General features: G+C 36.0%; 1 protein-coding gene across 1 annotated transcript; it reads left to right on the forward strand.

Moving 5' to 3' along the window:
* Window positions 1–215: 215 nt before the first annotated feature.
* Window positions 216–9,011, forward strand: LOC145070200 (myosin-9-like). The gene is made up of 36 exons (XM_079017142.1): window positions 216–350; window positions 536–679; window positions 755–900; window positions 982–1,138; window positions 1,236–1,294; window positions 1,376–1,535; window positions 1,617–1,766; window positions 1,853–1,989; window positions 2,125–2,271; window positions 2,359–2,460; window positions 2,545–2,602; window positions 2,686–2,787; window positions 2,858–2,895; window positions 2,997–3,123; window positions 3,220–3,402; window positions 3,584–3,715; window positions 3,806–3,915; window positions 4,012–4,072; window positions 4,151–4,328; window positions 4,421–4,626; window positions 4,716–4,835; window positions 5,195–5,293; window positions 5,391–5,615; window positions 5,696–5,835; window positions 5,937–6,048; window positions 6,143–6,187; window positions 6,274–6,525; window positions 6,831–6,983; window positions 7,066–7,272; window positions 7,348–7,491; window positions 7,774–7,844; window positions 7,944–8,043; window positions 8,140–8,196; window positions 8,284–8,421; window positions 8,505–8,587; window positions 8,695–9,011. The coding sequence occupies exons 1-36, from the start codon at window positions 216–218 to the stop codon at window positions 8,819–8,821; spliced, it is 4,605 nt and encodes a 1,534-aa protein (XP_078873268.1). The 3' UTR covers window positions 8,822–9,011.
* Window positions 9,012–18,038: the final 9,027 nt, after the last annotated feature.

The raw sequence follows: 18,038 nt of genomic DNA on the forward strand, positions 1-18,038 counted from the left end.
AAGCTTCAGTTACTATTTTATTGGAACATTAAGGAACAAACATAATAGTTTGCAATAAAGTTGTAATTTGAAGAGTATTTTTTGTGTTTATGAACAATGCTGCATATACTTACACGACATGATTAGAAATGCATACAAGTGATTAAATGCTCCATATCTCCTATGAGAGCTGCATTTTTGTATTTTCTCCCCTAAACATCTGGCATCTAATCATAATGCAGGCTGAAGCAGTTAATATCATCCTAGGCACCCATGTATGGGTAGAAGACCCAAATATATGCTGGATTGATGGACAAGTTACAAAGATTAACAAACAGGAAGTTGAGGTCGAAACAACTGATGGAAAGAAAGTAAGTTGATCTTATACTCTTTCAACTGAGCATCAGTTTGGTTTTAATCTTTTGAAATCACATTTTATGTGGAAAAAAAAAGATACACAGTTATCGAGATTAAAGGCAAAAAGTAAAGAACTTTATTTTAGTTTCTAGCTCCATACTTTCTTCACTTTGGGAACTTTCTCCATAACTGTTGACAGATTACTGCAAAGTTATCAAAAATATATCCCAAAGATGTGGATGCTCCAGCTGGCGGAGTTGATGACATGACCAAGCTTTCTTATTTGCACGAACCTGGAGTTTTGCAGAATTTATCCACAAGATTTCAACTAAATGAAATTTATGTAAGGAGATCTTCAAGTCTAATTCATTTATCTATTTATTATCGTTGATTATAGCTATGGACTATATAATGGCAGACTTATACCGGAAATATCCTCATTGCCATTAATCCATTTCAAAGATTGTCTCACTTGTATGAGACTCATATGATGGAACAATACAAAGGAGCACCATTTGGGGAACTAAGTCCTCACGTTTTTGCAATTGCAGATGTTGCTTTTAGGTACTTTGCCTTTCCTTTTGCAAAATGTGAAAACTTAACATATATATAATTTTGTAAACATTGTCACTTGAGATGAATCAGGGCAATGATTACTGAAGGAAAAAGCAACTCGATATTGGTTAGTGGTGAAAGTGGGGCTGGTAAGACAGAGACTACTAAAATGCTTATGCGATATCTTGCATATTTGGGTGGTCGTAAAGGCACTGAAGGAAGAACAGTTGAACAACAAGTTCTAGAAGTAAGTTGATAAAGTCTTCTATATTTCTCAATGAAAATATCTATTTTTTTTTTAAAGTAACTCATCTGACTCCTTCGATTAAATGTCGTAAACTCAGTCAAATCCAGTTCTGGAAGCATTTGGAAATGCAAAAACTGTCAGGAATAATAATTCAAGGTGCAGTAATTGTAAAATTATATTACAAAACCATTTTCAGTGTGAATTTCTGATGTTTTTTCTTTATCCATGTTGCTGCAGTCGTTTTGGAAAATTTGTTGAGATTCAGTTTGATAAACATGATAGAATATCTGGAGCAGCCATTCGTACATACCTTCTAGAAAGATCTCGTGTTTGTCAGATTTCAGATCCTGAACGTAACTATCACTGTTTCTATCTTCTATGTGCAGCACCTCCAGAGGTAGAATCACACACAATGCACATTCTGTAACTAAGATTCTCACTATTTTATAAAATAATAGCTCTTTTGAGTTCTTCTCAGGAAGTTGAGAAATATAAATTGGGAGACCCTAAATCGTTTCACTATCTTAATCAATCAAATTGCTTCCAACTTGTTGGTATAAGTGATGCTCATGAGTATCTTGCAACTAGGAGAGCTATGGATGTTGTTGGAATAACTGACAAGGACCAGGTTACAGGAACCTCATTATTTTCATAATTTATTGCAAATTCTAATGTAACTGCAATAACAATATAACATATCTTCCTATTTTCCAGGAAGCAATTTTCAGACTTGTTGCTGCAATTCTCCATCTTGGTAATGTTCAATTTATCAAAGGAAAAGAGGTTGATTCATCTCTCCTGAAAGATGACAAATCCAAATTTCATTTGAAGACCTGTGCAGAGCTACTCATGTGTGTTTACAACTTATACATCACTTTCTTTCATGTATCATATTATATATATATATATATATATATATATATATATATATATATATATATATATATGTATCATATTATATGATTTGATGTTTATATGATTTGCAGGTGTGATCGTGCTGCATTGGAGGATGCATTATTAAAACGTGTGATGGTTACCCCTGAAGAAGTAATTAAAAGAAGTCTAAATCCTGATGCTGCAACCATTAGCAGGGATGGTTTGGCTAAGACATTATATTCCCGTTTATTTGATTGGTATGTTGTTCTTTGTCCTTTTTTTAAATTAGAATAAGTTGAATTACTACATTGGTTCTAAAGGTGCATGATCATTGAAATCTGCAGGTTAGTTGATAAAATTAATATGTCTATTGGGCAAGATCCAAATTCAAAATATCTTATTGGTGTTCTTGACATTTATGGTTTTGAGAGCTTCAAGCAAAATAGGTAAATTTGATCTGGTGAAATAATCATTAGTTTTAGTGGTGCTTCTTGACTTGATCATGATCACCAAGAGTTTTCCTTGTGCAGTTTTGAACAATTTTGTATTAATTTCACCAATGAGAAGCTGCAACAACATTTCAATCAAGTGAGATTTGACATAAAGGGTCACATATCCTTTTTTTTGAACTTATCATAGATGTTTATTGTTTTTTATTTTATTTCCTACAGCATGTTTTCAAGATGGAGCAAGAGGAATATACCAAAGAGAAAATTGACTGGAGCTACATAGAGTTTGTAGATAATAAAGATGTCCTAGAACTTATTGAAAAGGTTTGTGTAACTTGAAATCCAAATAATTACTTTGGAAAATCATGCTTTAATGGTTGTGCTACTTTTGCAGAAACCTGGTGGAATTATCGCTCTGCTTGATGAAGCATGGTATGAACTATGAAGTAAATGTTTGTTGATATGTCTGTTTACAGTTTACCATATGCTGACTCAGATTTTTGTTAGCTTATGCCACTTATTCTGTTTCACAGTATGTTTCCCAAGTCAACTCATGAAACATTTGCACAGAAGCTTTACCAAACATTTACTAAGCACGCAAGATTTATCAAACCCAAATTGGCTCGCAGTGATTTCACCATTTCTCATTATGCAGGAGAGGTATATAATGAAATATTTTATAATCTATCATGTGTTAAGGAGCTGTTAATGTTTATCCAGACCTAAATACCTATTTGTTTTTTTATTTATATTCAGGTTAATTATCAATCGGAACTATTTCTAGACAAAAACAAAGATTATGTTGTTCCTGAACATCAAGATTTATTGATGGCTTCCAAATGCTCTTTCGTAGCAGGACTTTTCCCTCCGCTCCCTGAGGAGTCAAACAAATCTTCAAGCAAATCTGCTAAGTTTTCATCAATAGGTTCTCGCTTCAAGGCAAGTTTTCTCTAAAAAAAATCACAACAGAAAGAGAAATTAGTTCTAAAAAATCCCTGATTTTAAGCCTCCAACTGGGGAATACTCATAAGTCATGGGAGTAATTTGCCTCTCTCCAAAAAGAATAAAAGAAAATATAGATGTTAGGAAATAGATCTGATATCTTTCTTAATTAATGCAGCTACAACTTCAATCTTTAATGGAGACTCTGAATTCCACAGAACCCCATTATATTAGATGTGTGAAGCCAAATAATCTTCTTAAACCTTCTATCTTTGAGAATGCCAACATCATGCAACAATTACGTTGTGGGGTGAGTGTATTTGAAATAAATACCAATATTCTAACTCAATTTTGTAATACTTAGTCTCATATAATATGATTTTTTTTACTAATCATGAAGGGGGTTCTAGAAGCAATCCGTATAAGCATGGCTGGATATCCAACTCGCAAGAGTTTTTTTGATTTCCTCAACCGATTCAGTCTTCTGGCCCCTGAGGTTTTAGGAGGGAAGTAAGTAAAAGTTCTTTTTTTTTATCTAATTAAAACAATGCTGAAAATTGAGGAACATATTGGTTCTTACATTGAGTTTGTTGCTTATATTATCAGTCTAGATGCAAAGGATGCATGTAAAAAGATTCTTGACAAGATGGGGCTCCAAGGGTCTCAGGTAAACTAAATATAAGATGTTTGCTTAGATTAGCATTCTTAATTTTTACTAAATTTCCATGTATAAATGGTTTGCCAGATAGGCAAAACAAAAGTTTTCCTTAGGGCTGGTCAGATGGCTGAACTAGATGGAAGGAGAGCACAAAAACTCAACACTGCAGCCAAAAAAATTCAAAGAAAAATAAGAACTCATATCACTAGGAACCGTTTTCTTTCTTTGAGGAAAGCTTCCATTTCATTGCAATCTCTCTGCAGAGGTTTTTGTCTTTCCACATAAATAACACTCACCCTTTTTGTGCATGTATGATCTGTAAATGATTGCACTCACCCTCTCTTTTGTTTTCACTAGGAAAGCTTGCTGCTAAATTATTTGATCACATGAAAAGGCAGGCTGCTTCACTTAAAATACAGAAAAATTACAGGCGACACTTATTTTGGATGTCATACGACAGACTTAAGCATTCAAGCGTAGTCCTCCAGACAGGGTTGCGGGCCATGGCTGCTCATAAGGCATTTAGATACAAAAAGACAACTAAAGCAGCACTCCTTGTACAAGTCAGTATCTACCTGGATATTTACATGTTGCGTTTTAAATTCAAACTTTTTTTTTTTCCTCTTTTACTCTAACAAGCTAATGATTGCAGGCTAACTGGCATCGTCATAGAGACTTCAAATACTATAAGAGACTGATGCGGGCAGCAATTGTCACACAGACCCGATGGAGGGGAAGAGTTGCTAAGAAGGAGCTTCGGAAACTAAAGATGGTTGGCTTCTCTTACACTAAAAGTTACCATGCATCAATCTACATGTTATTAGTGTTGGGAAAAATGGTCTCAAAGATCCCCAACAACTTGCCCAATGACAAATGTTAATAAAATTTAACTCAAGAATATACGTGGAAAACTCCAAAACTGGAGAAAATTCACAGACATCTATAGAGAAAAATTTAATATATGACAAATTGTTACAATCACATAGATAACCTGTCTAGCCAATTCCCTGACTACACTCACGCTCAAGAGAAGTAAAGAAAAGAATCAAATATTTAAAAGTGGGACAAAATGCTTTTTTCATATTAGCCAACTAATCTCAACATTTAATTGCTCATTTTTAATATATACAGGCTGCAAGAGAAACAGGTGCATTACAAGAAGCAAAGGATAAGCTTCAAGCACAAGTGGAAGACCTGACTTGGCGTTTACAGTTAGAAAAACGCTTGAAGGTAATGTGCATTAATCAACATGTTATTATTATTTATTATTCTGTGAACTAAAACTCAATTTGTGTTTGTGATGAAATGAAAATGGGTAATGATGCAGACTGACTTGGAAGAAGCAAAAGGACAGGAGATTCTGAAATTGCAGAACTCCTTGCAAGCTATGCAGGCTAAATTTGATGAAACAAATACATTGCTTACAAAGGAACGGGAAGCTGCGAAGAAAGCAATTGAAGAAGCATCAACTATTGTTAAAGAAACTGTCCCAATCCATGTTGAAGACACAGAAAAGATTGATAAATTAAGTGCAGAAGTTGAAGAATTGAAGGTAATGTTGGTTTCCTGATAATTCTATCTCACGTCTCAATTTCCTAGTAAGTCTCACTTTACATAATTGTTGATTTGCAGAAATTATTAGAATCAGAGAAAAACCGAGCTAATGAATCTGAAAAGAAGTGCAATGAAACCATAGAAACAAGTGAAGCTAAACAGAAGAAGCTGGAAGAAACAGTGAACAGGGCGAATCAACTTCAGGAATCTATGAATAGGTATGTCACACCTACATAACATTCAATATATTAGTAAGAATCTTTTGCACATGGTACTTAAGAAAAAAAAACTAAATTTACTATATTCTTGTATTTGATAGGCTTGAAGAGAAGCTTGCCAACATAGAATCAGAAAACAAGGTCCTTCGCCAACAAGCCTTAACAATGGCACAAAACACCAAGCTACAGGCAGCACGTTCAAAGTCAATTAGGGTACACTCATAATAAACAAACAATCTTCATTTTTCATCTTACAGATAAATTAAATTCCAATACTTACATATCTCTCTTTCTTGAACAATGACAGAGAACCGAAAGTACGAAAAGTACCAGTACTCCTAGCACTCCTGTGGTAAGTCGATGTGTCTCAAAATTACTTATAATTAATATTTTGAATTGATTTTCGTATCTCTCTCTCTCTCTTTTAAAATGTAACAGGATCTTCATAGCCCTTCAATGCAAATGAGAGATAATGATGTGGAGGAAAGACCACAAAAGTCACTTAATGAGAAACAACAAGAATATCAGGATTTGCTCATTCGATGTATCGCCCAACAGCTTGGGTTCTCAAAAGGGCGTCCAGTCGCCGCTTGCATCATATACAAATGTTTGAGACAGTGGCGCTCTTTTGAAGTAGAAAAAACCAGCATTTTTGATCGTATAATTCAAACCATAGGCCAAGCAATCGAGGTATGAATTCTTAAAAAATCTCTATCCATATCCATATCCATATGGTACACCTACATCCCGTTATTATATTATAGAGTAAATTACATTTTGGGTCCTTGAGTATATATAGCTGATTTTTTCAGTTTTGGTCCCAAGTGAAATGCCTATGATTTTAGGACCAAAATTGCAAAAATCAGCTTTACTCATGGAACAAACAAGGACCAAAAACATTACAAGAACCTCACATAAGGACCAAAAATACATAACATAGGGACTAAAAATGTAATTTACTCTATTATTAACATATGGTACCTTTTGAATGAAAGACACAAGATAACAACGATGTCCTGGCCTATTGGTTATCGAATGCATCAACACTGCTCCTGTTGTTACAACGCACATTGAAAGCTAGTGGTGCTGCTGGGGCCCCACAGCACCGGCGAACCACATCAGCTACCCTTTTTGGAAGGATGACTCAGGTAATTAATAAAATAAATAAACAAAAAAACAAAATCTTGTATTTATTTATTTATTTACATTTCACATTTTTTTTTTTTGTAGAGCTTTCGTGGAACCCCGCAAGGTGTAAACATATCTATGATAGATGGGGGGTCAGATGGTGCATCTGACACGTTGCAGCAAGTTGAAGCCAAATACCCTGCTTTGCTTTTCAAGCAGCAGTTAACAGCATATGTTGAAAAAATATATGGGATGATACGTGACAATTTGAAGAAAGAGATTTCCCCCTTGCTTGGATTGTGCATTCAGGTGCTTATTCCTATTATAAATTCTTATTGAATCCTTTGGAAAGTTTTTTTAACATGTTAGTTTGGGAATGAGTAGGCACCAAGAATATCCAGAGCAAACTTGCTAAAAGGGACAGCTGTTGCTCTAGCAAGTGCTGCTTCTCAGGACATTCTCATTGCTCATTGGCAAGGGATTGTTAACAACATTGGATGCTTCCTAAACATGTTGAAGTCTAACAATGTCAGTCCCTTATCTCTCACATCTCAGAAATACCATACTACTTTCATTTGATTTCTTTACTATACCATACTACTTTTATTTCTTCATGTTATAGCATTGCACTTTGAAGGTATAGCAATGTCATCCAAATACAAAGAAAAAAAAATTCAAAGTATGATGTTGTAGTAGAAATAAATGAAAGCAGGATGATATATAATACACAAACAAAAGAAAGTAGCTTGATGTTTTTTTGCATAAGCTATTATTATTATGCAAAAAAACTTTACCATTTTGTCCTCGTAGGTGCCACCGTTTTTGGTTCGCAAAATCTTCACACAGATATTTTCTTTCATCAATGTACAATTATTCAACAGGTTCTGATACAATAATCTTTCACTACGTTACATGTCTGGTTTACTTGCATGACCAAAATCTTATTCATTTAATATTTTTTTTAATCTGTATACTTGCAGTCTTCTGTTGAGACGAGAATGCTGCTCTTTCAGTAATGGAGAATATGTAAAGGCAGGATTATCTGAATTGGAACATTGGTGCTACAAAGCAACTGAAGAAGTAACATTTTCTTTTTTCTTTTGTTCTTTTAATATTGTTGCTAATTCTTTATCTGATTTTACAAAAATAATAATAATAATAAAATCAAAACTCCAGTATGCGGGATCAGCTTGGGATGAGCTTAAGCACATAAGACAAGCTATCGGGTTCCTGGTATTCCATCCATCTTATGCTTTTAATTTTTTTTAATACAATTTATCTGATTAATTGCTTATCAGTTTTTCCATTTGTTGAATTTAGGTTATACATCAAAAGCCCAAAAAGACACTGGATGAAATAAGTCATGATTTGTGCCCTGTTCTTAGCATACAACAGCTATACAGAATCAGTACTATGTATTGGGATGACAAATATGGCACACATAGCCTTTCTCCAGATGTATGATTTATATTTTAATTAACACAAACTTACTATAATTAATTATTTATTTATTAGTCTAATTATTATTATCAATTTGACAGGTTATTTCCAACATGAGAGTGCTGATGACTGAAGATTCAAATAACGCAGTGAGCAGCTCTTTCTTGCTGGATGATGACTCAAGGTTTTGAACATTTATTTATTATTATTAGAATAAATTTTTCGATATTTGTTTATTTTTCTATTGATATTGATATTTTACCATATGAGGTTTTATATCCTGTGATGCAGCATACCATTCTCTGTTGATGATCTCTCGAAATCAATGGATCAGATTAATATAGCAGATGTGGAGCCCCCACCACTTATTCGTGATAATTCAGGTTTCAGTTTCTTATTGCCACGTGCTGAGTCATGATCAGATTTCAATTTTAGCATAATGTTTAGTGAATTAGTACAATTTACAAATATGCCATTTGGATCTTCTTCTATTGACTTGTTGGTGATATAGTTTATATTTTGTAGTTTTAAAAATAGGAGGATAGCGGAAATGGATTTTGTAGATAATAAAACAAACATTGATTAATATCTTACAATGAATAAAAAACATTGGTAGACAAAAAATCAACAAAGATATTGATATAGGTAAACACCTCGTCAATGTTTGTTACTTATTGGCAACTCTAAACGTTACGTATACATCATGTTAGATCATTTCATCAACTTTTTTTTTTCTCACGTAGATAGTGAGTGTTGATGATATTAGTATTTTTTTTAGTAGTTAATATTTTTTAGAGTAAACAAAACTGTTCATGGATTGAAAAAAGGTGTCACAGTTTGATATTTAATATTTATGTTGATATGATCAAGGTGTAAAGAGAAAACATGTGTTAAAGAAGAATGAATAAGATTTGTAAAAGAACATTTTTAAATTTTGACAAACGTCACAACAGAACATTACTATTTTAGTGCATGACATCATGTTTTATTTGACAAGTTCAAATTATATACGACAGGTATTTTTCACATGTCTTGACAATTACCATGTGATTAGTTTATAATAACAAATATTTTTGTAAAAACATTACGTCCAACGGCTTTTTAGGTCAATAAAGTTAAAGTTTGAGAAATTTGGGTTATCGATTTATTTTAACATTTTAGCTTAGGAAAAGTGATAATGAAATATAATTTTTTATGCCCATTTTAATAAATTTAGAGAAGTAAACGTGTTTTCTTATTATTGATAAATCAATTTACATGGGAGTATTTATAACAAGGATCTGAACAAAAATTCTAGAATCCCAATAACATTCAAACAAGATAAATACCAAAAATAAAGATAGATATAGGCTAGATAATGATAATGACGATCCTTAATCTTAATACTTCCTCTCAAGTTGGAGTGTGTAAGTCACGAACACCCAACCTGCCACGTAGAAATTTGAACTGATTTGCATCAAGTGCCTTAGTGAAAATATATGCAACCTGAAAAATCAAAGCGTATAACAAAAGTTTTGATCTCCCCACTGTTTACTCTTTCCCGCATAAAATAACAGTCTATCTCAAGGTGTTTTGTTCGTTCATGATAAACTGGATTAACTGCAATGTGTCTAGCTGCTTTATTGTCACACATAAGAGGAGTTGAACCACTTTGCATAACATCCAAATCTGGAAGAAGCCACCTGAGCCATAAAAGTACTTTCCATCGACCTATATTCTGCTTCTGCTGAAGATCTTGATACTATGTTTCCTTTTTCGTCCTCCAGGAAATTGGTGATCCTCCAAGATTAATGAAATATCTTGTGCATGACCTTCTAGTGGTTGGACACCTTAACCAACTAGCGTCACAATAGGCCACAAGATCTAAAGAACCAGCTGAAGGAAGGTATAAACCTTAACCTGGTGTGCCTTTCAAACACCGAAGTACTCTGTGAGCAGCATCCATATGCGATTTTCTAGGATTGATCAAGAATTGACTTAGTTGGTTAACTGAAAATGTTATGCCAGGTCAAGTAAATGTGAGGTAAAGTAGACATCCCACGAATCGTCTATAACGTGAAGCATTAACTTGTGGGCTTTCATCATCTTTTCTCAGCTTAACATTCTGTTCCATTGGGAAATTGCTAGGCTTGCTTGCTGAAACACCGCAATCTTCTAGAATGTCAAGAGTGTATTTTCTTTGACTGATCACGAAACCTTCCTTTGACTGAGCAAATTCAATACCAAGAAAATATTTGAGAGGACCCAAATCTTTAATGCTAAATCTGTTCTGCAAATGATTTTTCACCTCATTGATTTTATTGATGTCATTTCCTATTAACAGGACGTCATCAACATAAATGAGTGCAACAACGTGTATATAATTCATCCTAAATGTGAATATAGAATGATCTGCCATGCTTTGTAGAAAGAGTATCTCCGTAAGAGATTTTGTAAACTTTTGGTACCAATTTCTTGAAGCTTGACGTAAACCATAGATAAACTTGTGTGATTTACATACCCAATTTTCAATTTTTTCACGAAAACCTTGCACCTTCATGTAAACATCTTCTTCTAGATCACCGTGCAAGAAGGTGTTATTTACGTCCATCCGCTGTACTTTCCATTCTTTCTTTGTGGCAACAACCAAGGCACATCTACAGTCATGAGTTTAGCTACTGGGGCAAAAGTTTCATGAAAATCGATACCTTCTATTTAAGTGTATCCTTTTGCTACCAACCGAGCTTTAAACCTTTCTATTTCTCCATTAGGTTTATATTTAATCTTATAAACCCATTTCGATTCAATTTCTTTCTTTCCCTCTGTTAGTTCAATTAAAGATCAGGTGTCATTTTCTTCAAGTGCGGTTATCTCTCTTTTCATTACCTGTATCCATCTTGGATTTTTCATGGATTGAGAGAAATCTTTTGGTTCATCGTTTGAAGTTATTGCTGCTAAGAATGCTTGATGTGTTTTTGAAATTTATTATAAGAAACAAATTGAGAGAGAGAGAGAGAGAGGATATACCATATTGTTGGCAGACGCTGAAGAACCTGAAGAGCGGATGAGTGCAGTGTAATATCCATAAAATTTCAGTAAAATTTAAACTTTCCAAAACAATCCTTTTTCTATAGAAGTGTTTACAAAACCGTTGTTTCCAAAACGTCGTGACCACCTTATGCTCATGTTGTGAGGTCATGACTTTGGCCCATAAACTGTTGGAATAGTGTCTAAGGATGTAACTATATTTGGCAAGTATTTGACCCGGTTGAGCATGGTCCTTTTGGGTTGCCTTCACCATAGCAACTTGACAGGATGATTTATAATGAGAGAAGAAATATTATTAATATATTATGAGAATAATATAAGGAATAATAATATTGTTATTTGATTAATATAAGTCATAAATTAATTAGGAATTAATTTGGTGACTTAAAGAGGTTAATTGAATAAAGGGGCATAAACTGTCAAATGTGTGATAGTTGTATTTTGGGCTATGAATCTTTATGGATAAGAGGGTGGACGATTTTAGGGTTTGGAGAAACCTAGAAATCGTCCAAGGCCTAGTCTATAGGGATCATTGGGTTGCTTAGGGCCTAAGTTATTCAATTAGGGTTTAAGGTGTAACCCTAGTAGCTCATAGTATATATAGACCCATTGGGTGGAGGAAATCGACACTCATGCTTCTCAAGAAACCCTAGAACCGATTTTCTCACCCTTTTCTCTCTCTATTATCATCCTCTTGCTAGTTGGTGTTTGTAAGCCATTAGAGGAGTGGCAATTGTGACTCTAAGCTCCAAAGACAAGAAGATTCAAGCAAGCAATTCAAGGTATTCCTTTAGATCTGATTTCATATGTTATGATTTGAATGTTTACAGTAGATCTATCAATAAAAGTCTTGGATACATTGCATGTTCAATTAGAGAAACCTAGATCCAAGCATTAGGGTTTGCATGTGCACATAGGAAAGTTCTTATGGCTCAAACCCATCAGTGGTATCAGAGCCTTGATTGGTTTCTATTGAATTGATGCATTGGTTGATTACTTGTTGATTGCAAAATTCGTTTTTTGTCCATCTTCCTGATGAACTCGACGAGTTCCATAGTGGACTCGGCGAGTAGGCCTCAACTCGGCGAGTCCATTGTGGTACTCGGCGAGTTCGAGCGTCAGATGGAGCTAGTTTCAGGATTTCTTGTTGTTTTTCTTATGGAAACTTGCCTTAATCTTTATGGGTCAATAAAATTCGAATTTTAACATATATGTGAGTATATTCTTGACCTAACAAAAGATATTTGCCAATTAGTTGAATAATAATTTCCTTATATGATATTAATTGATTATTTTAATTAAATTGGTAAATTGTTTTGCAAGAAACATTTAAATAAATCAAATATGGATAATTATGAGATTAAATGGTTAATTTAAATTATTTGTTATTTGACCCCTTATGTTTTGAAAAGTTTAAAACTAATCCTCAAGTTTTGAAATTTAGTTTTGTGATTAAAAGTTTAATTTGGACAATTTAAATTTCAAACCCTAGAATTTTACAAAGTTTAAAATTCAACCCTATACTAATATAATATTACAAGACTAATATATATATATATATATATATATATATGTGTGTGTGTGTGTGTGTGTGTGTGTATAATTAAAATGCTAGTCTTACCGTTAGTAGACCTCATTCACGAAGTCGGTCTATAAGATGGGTATAAGGTTGCTGCCTATAAAATGGCGCTTAATGGGTGTACACTCACACCCACCGCTTGCTTGATCGGTGGAGGGTCGTTAGCCAAACGGGTAGGATAGGGCAACCCTATCTCCTCATTAAAAGTATACTATTAAAATACAAAGTAACTACATGTTTTTTCAAATTCCCAATCCTAGTTACTTTAGGAAAAGTGAATTGATGCAAACCCATGAAATTACACTTTGCACCCTTGCTAGGAAGTTAGTGGAGCGTGTGTGGTTTACCGGCACACTAATTGGTTCTAAGAAAAGGTGGCAAAGGGTGATTCATTGTTTATCATAGTTCGGTGGAGCGTGTGTGGTTTACCGACACATCGAATAGGTGATTGTAATAATGAAGGCACCGTGTAGATTTGCATAGTTATTCACACCCACTTTGTGATCCTCGGCATCCCAGTCACAAACGAGAGGGGCATATCGAGATTTAAACATGTCATTGAAAAGTTCAATGAATCTCATCGAAATCTAGGAATTCTAAATGCATTTAAAACTTAAGGTTATGTTTTGTGGTGGAGAATTAGTGAATCGTCATTCACTTACCTTCAAATTGTTTGCATGTTGGATTACGGCATCCCTTTTCTAATATGTAAATAATGTTGTTGGATCCTAGCCCTAATTTTTCATATTGGGTGATAATTAGGGATTCAATTCTAATCAAACTTTGTCCTTTTCTACTTGTAGATGTCGAACGCAAACAACGCTGCTGCTAGCTCGTTCACGTTAATGAGCCTTTGCCAAAAGGTGACTTTCGATGGAACGAACTTTAGCGAATGGATAAGATACATCCGCACGATTGCTCGCTACGAGGACAAGGAGTATGTCCTTGACGAGAAGCTCGAAAAGATCAATCCAGAAATCGCTACTCCGGCTAAAATGACTGTCTTTGAGACTCATGAGCGTGATGCAACGAAGGTTCATTGCATCATGATAGCCACAATGAACGCCGAATTCCAAAAGTCCTATGAGGACATGTATCCCTACGAGATGCATCAAGACTTATTGGAGAGATACCATCAAAACGCGAGGCTAAAACGTTACGAGATCTTCACTAACATGATCACTACTAAAATGGGAAATGGAGAATCTCTAACCATACACTTGCAAAAGATGCAAAGGTATGTTGATCGTCTTCGCAAGTTGAATGTCGACTTTGGGGAAGACTTGGCTATCGACATGGTCCTTGACTCCTTGCCTCCGTGGTACAACCAATTTAGGATGACCTACCACATGAACAAGGAAGAGGTCACCCTAAGCAAACTCCAAGCGCTCCTAAGGGTTGCTGAGAGCAACCTTAAGGACAAGTCTGTTGCACAAACTGCCAATCCACCCGTTGCTCCTATTTTTGCTATAGGGCAGGGAAGGGGCAAAAAGAGGAAGGCTCCGTCAAAGAGCCACCGCAAGGGAAAGTCCCGAGATGGTTCCTCTTCTAGTAGGACCAAGGTTAATCCTGCTAAACCCAACCCTAACCCGAAGGAGGCAGAATGCCACCATTGTCACAAAATAGGGCATTGGAAGAGAAGCTGCCCAGAGCATCTGCAAGCCATCAAGGATGGAAAGATCAAGCCGTCTTTCGCAGGTATTTACACAATTAAATCTAATGATTCATCTCATGCTATTTCTTGGGTTCTTGATACCGGGTGTGGTTACCACATTTGTTCTAAATTGCAAGGACTAAGAAGAAATAGGGATGTGGAGCATGGACGAATAAATCTAATCATGGGAAACAGAAGATCGTCGCCTGTCACCAAGATTGGAGTGTATTTTTTAGTGCTTAGTAATGGATTAAGTTGAGATTTGAATAATTCTTGCTACTCGCCAGATATGGCAAGAAACATCATTTCATTTCATGGTTTGTTTAGACAAGGATTTAGATATTCGTTTAATAATGAGAATGGTTCGATTTATGCTTATCTAAATGGTGTTTTATATTTTGAAGCAATGCCTTGTAATAGAATTTATGAGACTGTTATGATTGTAGATAACCTAGGAAATGATGTTTTATGCATGGATTCTTCCAATAGTATGGATAAAGCATGTTTGTGGCATTGTCGTCTTGGACATGTCAACAAGAAGCGCATAGCCCAACTCCAAAAGGATGGAGTGTTAGAGTCATTCGACCTTAGGGAAGATGACACGTGTGAATCTTGTTTGCTTGGAAAGATGACCAAGTCACCCTTCACTGGTACTTGTGAGAGGGGTGAGGGTTTATTGGATCTCATACATACCGATGTATGTGGACCCTTTAGATCCACCACAAAGGATGCGAACCGCTCCTATGTGACTTTCACCGATGATTATAGTAGATATGGGTATATTTACTTAATCAAGAACAAGTCAAAAACGTTTGAAAAGTTCAAAGAATTCAAACATGAAGTGGAGAATCAATTGGGCAGGAAAATCAAGATGCTTCGATCCGATCGAGGAGGAGAGTACCTAAGTCTTGAATTCCACAACTATCTCAAAGAATGCGAAATAGTTTCGCAATTGACGCCACCTAGGACACCGCAGTTGAATGGTGTGGCAGAAAGGCATAATCGAACCTTGTTAGACATGGTTCGTTCTATGATGAGTCGTGCTTCACTACCTATCTCATTCTGGGGGTATGCCTTAGAGACTGCCCCCCATATCCTTAATCGAGTCCCTACTAAGAAGGTTGCCAAAACACCTCACGAGATGTGGACAGGGAAAGCTCCCTCGTTGGCACATATCAAGGTTTGGGGTTGCGAGGCTTTCGTAAGACGAGATACTCATGACAAGCTCAAACCTCGTAGTGAGCGATGTATTTTCATCGGCTACCCGCATAAATCCTTTGGATATCTCTTCTATAGACCGAATGACAATGTTGTTTTCGTTGCGAGGAGAGGGGTTTTCCGAGAGCGAGAACTCATAAGCCAAGGAGACAGTGGGAGGCAGATCGAACTTGAAGAGATTCAAGAATCGAGTGATGAAGGAACCTCTACCGCTGGCGCTCAACCCGAGGAGGAAACTCCGGTTGAACCAATTGACGAGTCATTACCTCTTAGACGTTCCGATAGAGTTAGAGTTCAACCCCGGTTTTATGGTTTTCATATTACTACCGAAGGGGACTTGTATATTAGTGATGGTACACTAATAAATCTAGATGAACCTAATAGCTATAAGGAAGCCATGGCAGGCCCGGAGTCTGCAAAATGGAAAGAGGCAATGGACAGCGAGATTCAATCAATGTATGACAACCAACTTTGGAATTTGGTTGATAATGTGCCCGGACATAAGACCGTTGGGTGCAAATGGATCTTCAATAAGAAGACCGACGTGGATGGAAATGTACACACATATAAGGCGCGATTGGTTGCGAAGGGCTTTACTCAAACTCCCGGAGTTGACTATGATGAGACCTTCTCACAAGTTGCGAAAATAAAGTCTATTAGGGTGATGCTAGCCATAGCTGCATTTCATGATTATGAGATATGGCAGATGGATGTCAAGACCGCTTTCCTTAATGGGAAGTTGGCTGAGGATGTTTACATGGCTCAGCCAGAGGGTTTTGTCGATACGAAGCATCCAAATTGCGTGTGCAAGCTTGAGAAGTCCATTTATGGGCTTAAGCAAGCGTCTCGCAGATGGAATCTTTGCTTCAATGAGAAAGTCAAAGAGTTTGGATTTGTACGAAGCAAAGATGAATCATGTGTATATGTCAAAGCCAGTGGGAGTATAGTTAGCTTCCTCATTTTGTATGTCGATGACATACTACTCATAGGAAACGACATCCCGACACTGCAGGAGGTTAAGTCCTGGCTCGGGAAGTGCTTCGCTATGAAAGACCTCGGAGAGGCTTCCTATATCTTGGGAATAAGGATAGTGAGAGAACGAAGTAAGAGACTAATAGGACTTAGTCAGAACACTTACTTAGATAAAGTACTGAAACATTTTAGTATTGAGAATTTGAAGAAGGGAGAATTACTGATACAAAGTAATGCCAAGTTGAGTAAGACTCAAAGTCCGAGTACCGAAGCTGAGATAGCAGAGATGAGCCGAGTACCTTACGCTTCCGCAGTTGGCTCAATCATGTATGCTATGACTTGTACTCGCCCTGATGTATCCTTTGCTTTGAACATGGTCAGTAGATATCAAGGGAACCCTGGCAGAGCCCATTGGATTGCGGTCAAGAATATCCTTAAGTACCTTCAGAGGACCAAGGAATGGTTTTTAGTCCTCGGAGGAAGTAATGACTTAAAGGTGCGAGGGTATAGTGACGCCAGCTTCCAGACCAACAGGGACAACTATTGTCCGCAGTCGGGCTGGGTCTTTACCCTTAATGGAGGAGTAGTAACTTGGAAAAGTTCCAAGCAGGAAACCGTAGCTGATTCAATGTGCGAATCAGAGTACATTGCAGCAAGCGAAGCATCGAAGGAGGCAATATGGTTGAAGAACTTCATTGGTGATCTTGGAGTTGTACCTTCCATAAAGGAGCCTGTGGAAATTTTCTGTGATAATGAAGGAGCGGTTGCCTTAACCAAGGAACCGAGGGATCATGGTAGATCTCGTCATATCGACAGAAAATATCACTTTATTAGACATTGAGTAGAAGAAGGACATCTCGTGGTTAAGAGGATATCATCAGAAGATAACCCAGTAGATCCGCTTACGAAAGGACTGAGTTAGGTTAAGCACTTGCAGCATGCTAGGAGTATTGGGCTGAAGGATGATATTAGTTTAGATTAGATAGTTTTAGAAACTTGTAATAGATAAATGTAATTGACATTTGATGATTAAATAAAGGAGTATTATTTATAAGTAAAGTTACCGTCTTATGTTAATTGTTTAACTATTGTTTCACTTTGCATGTTTTGACTTCCTGAATAATTGAGTTATTAAGAATAATCGAATTATTCGAATGGTCCACAATCATTCATATGTTGGAAGTA

Source organism: Lactuca serriola, chromosome 8 (genome assembly GCF_051521515.1).
Source record: "Lactuca serriola cultivar US96UC23 chromosome 8, Lser_US96UC23_V15, whole genome shotgun sequence".
NCBI lineage: Eukaryota > Viridiplantae > Streptophyta > Magnoliopsida > Asterales > Asteraceae > Lactuca > Lactuca serriola.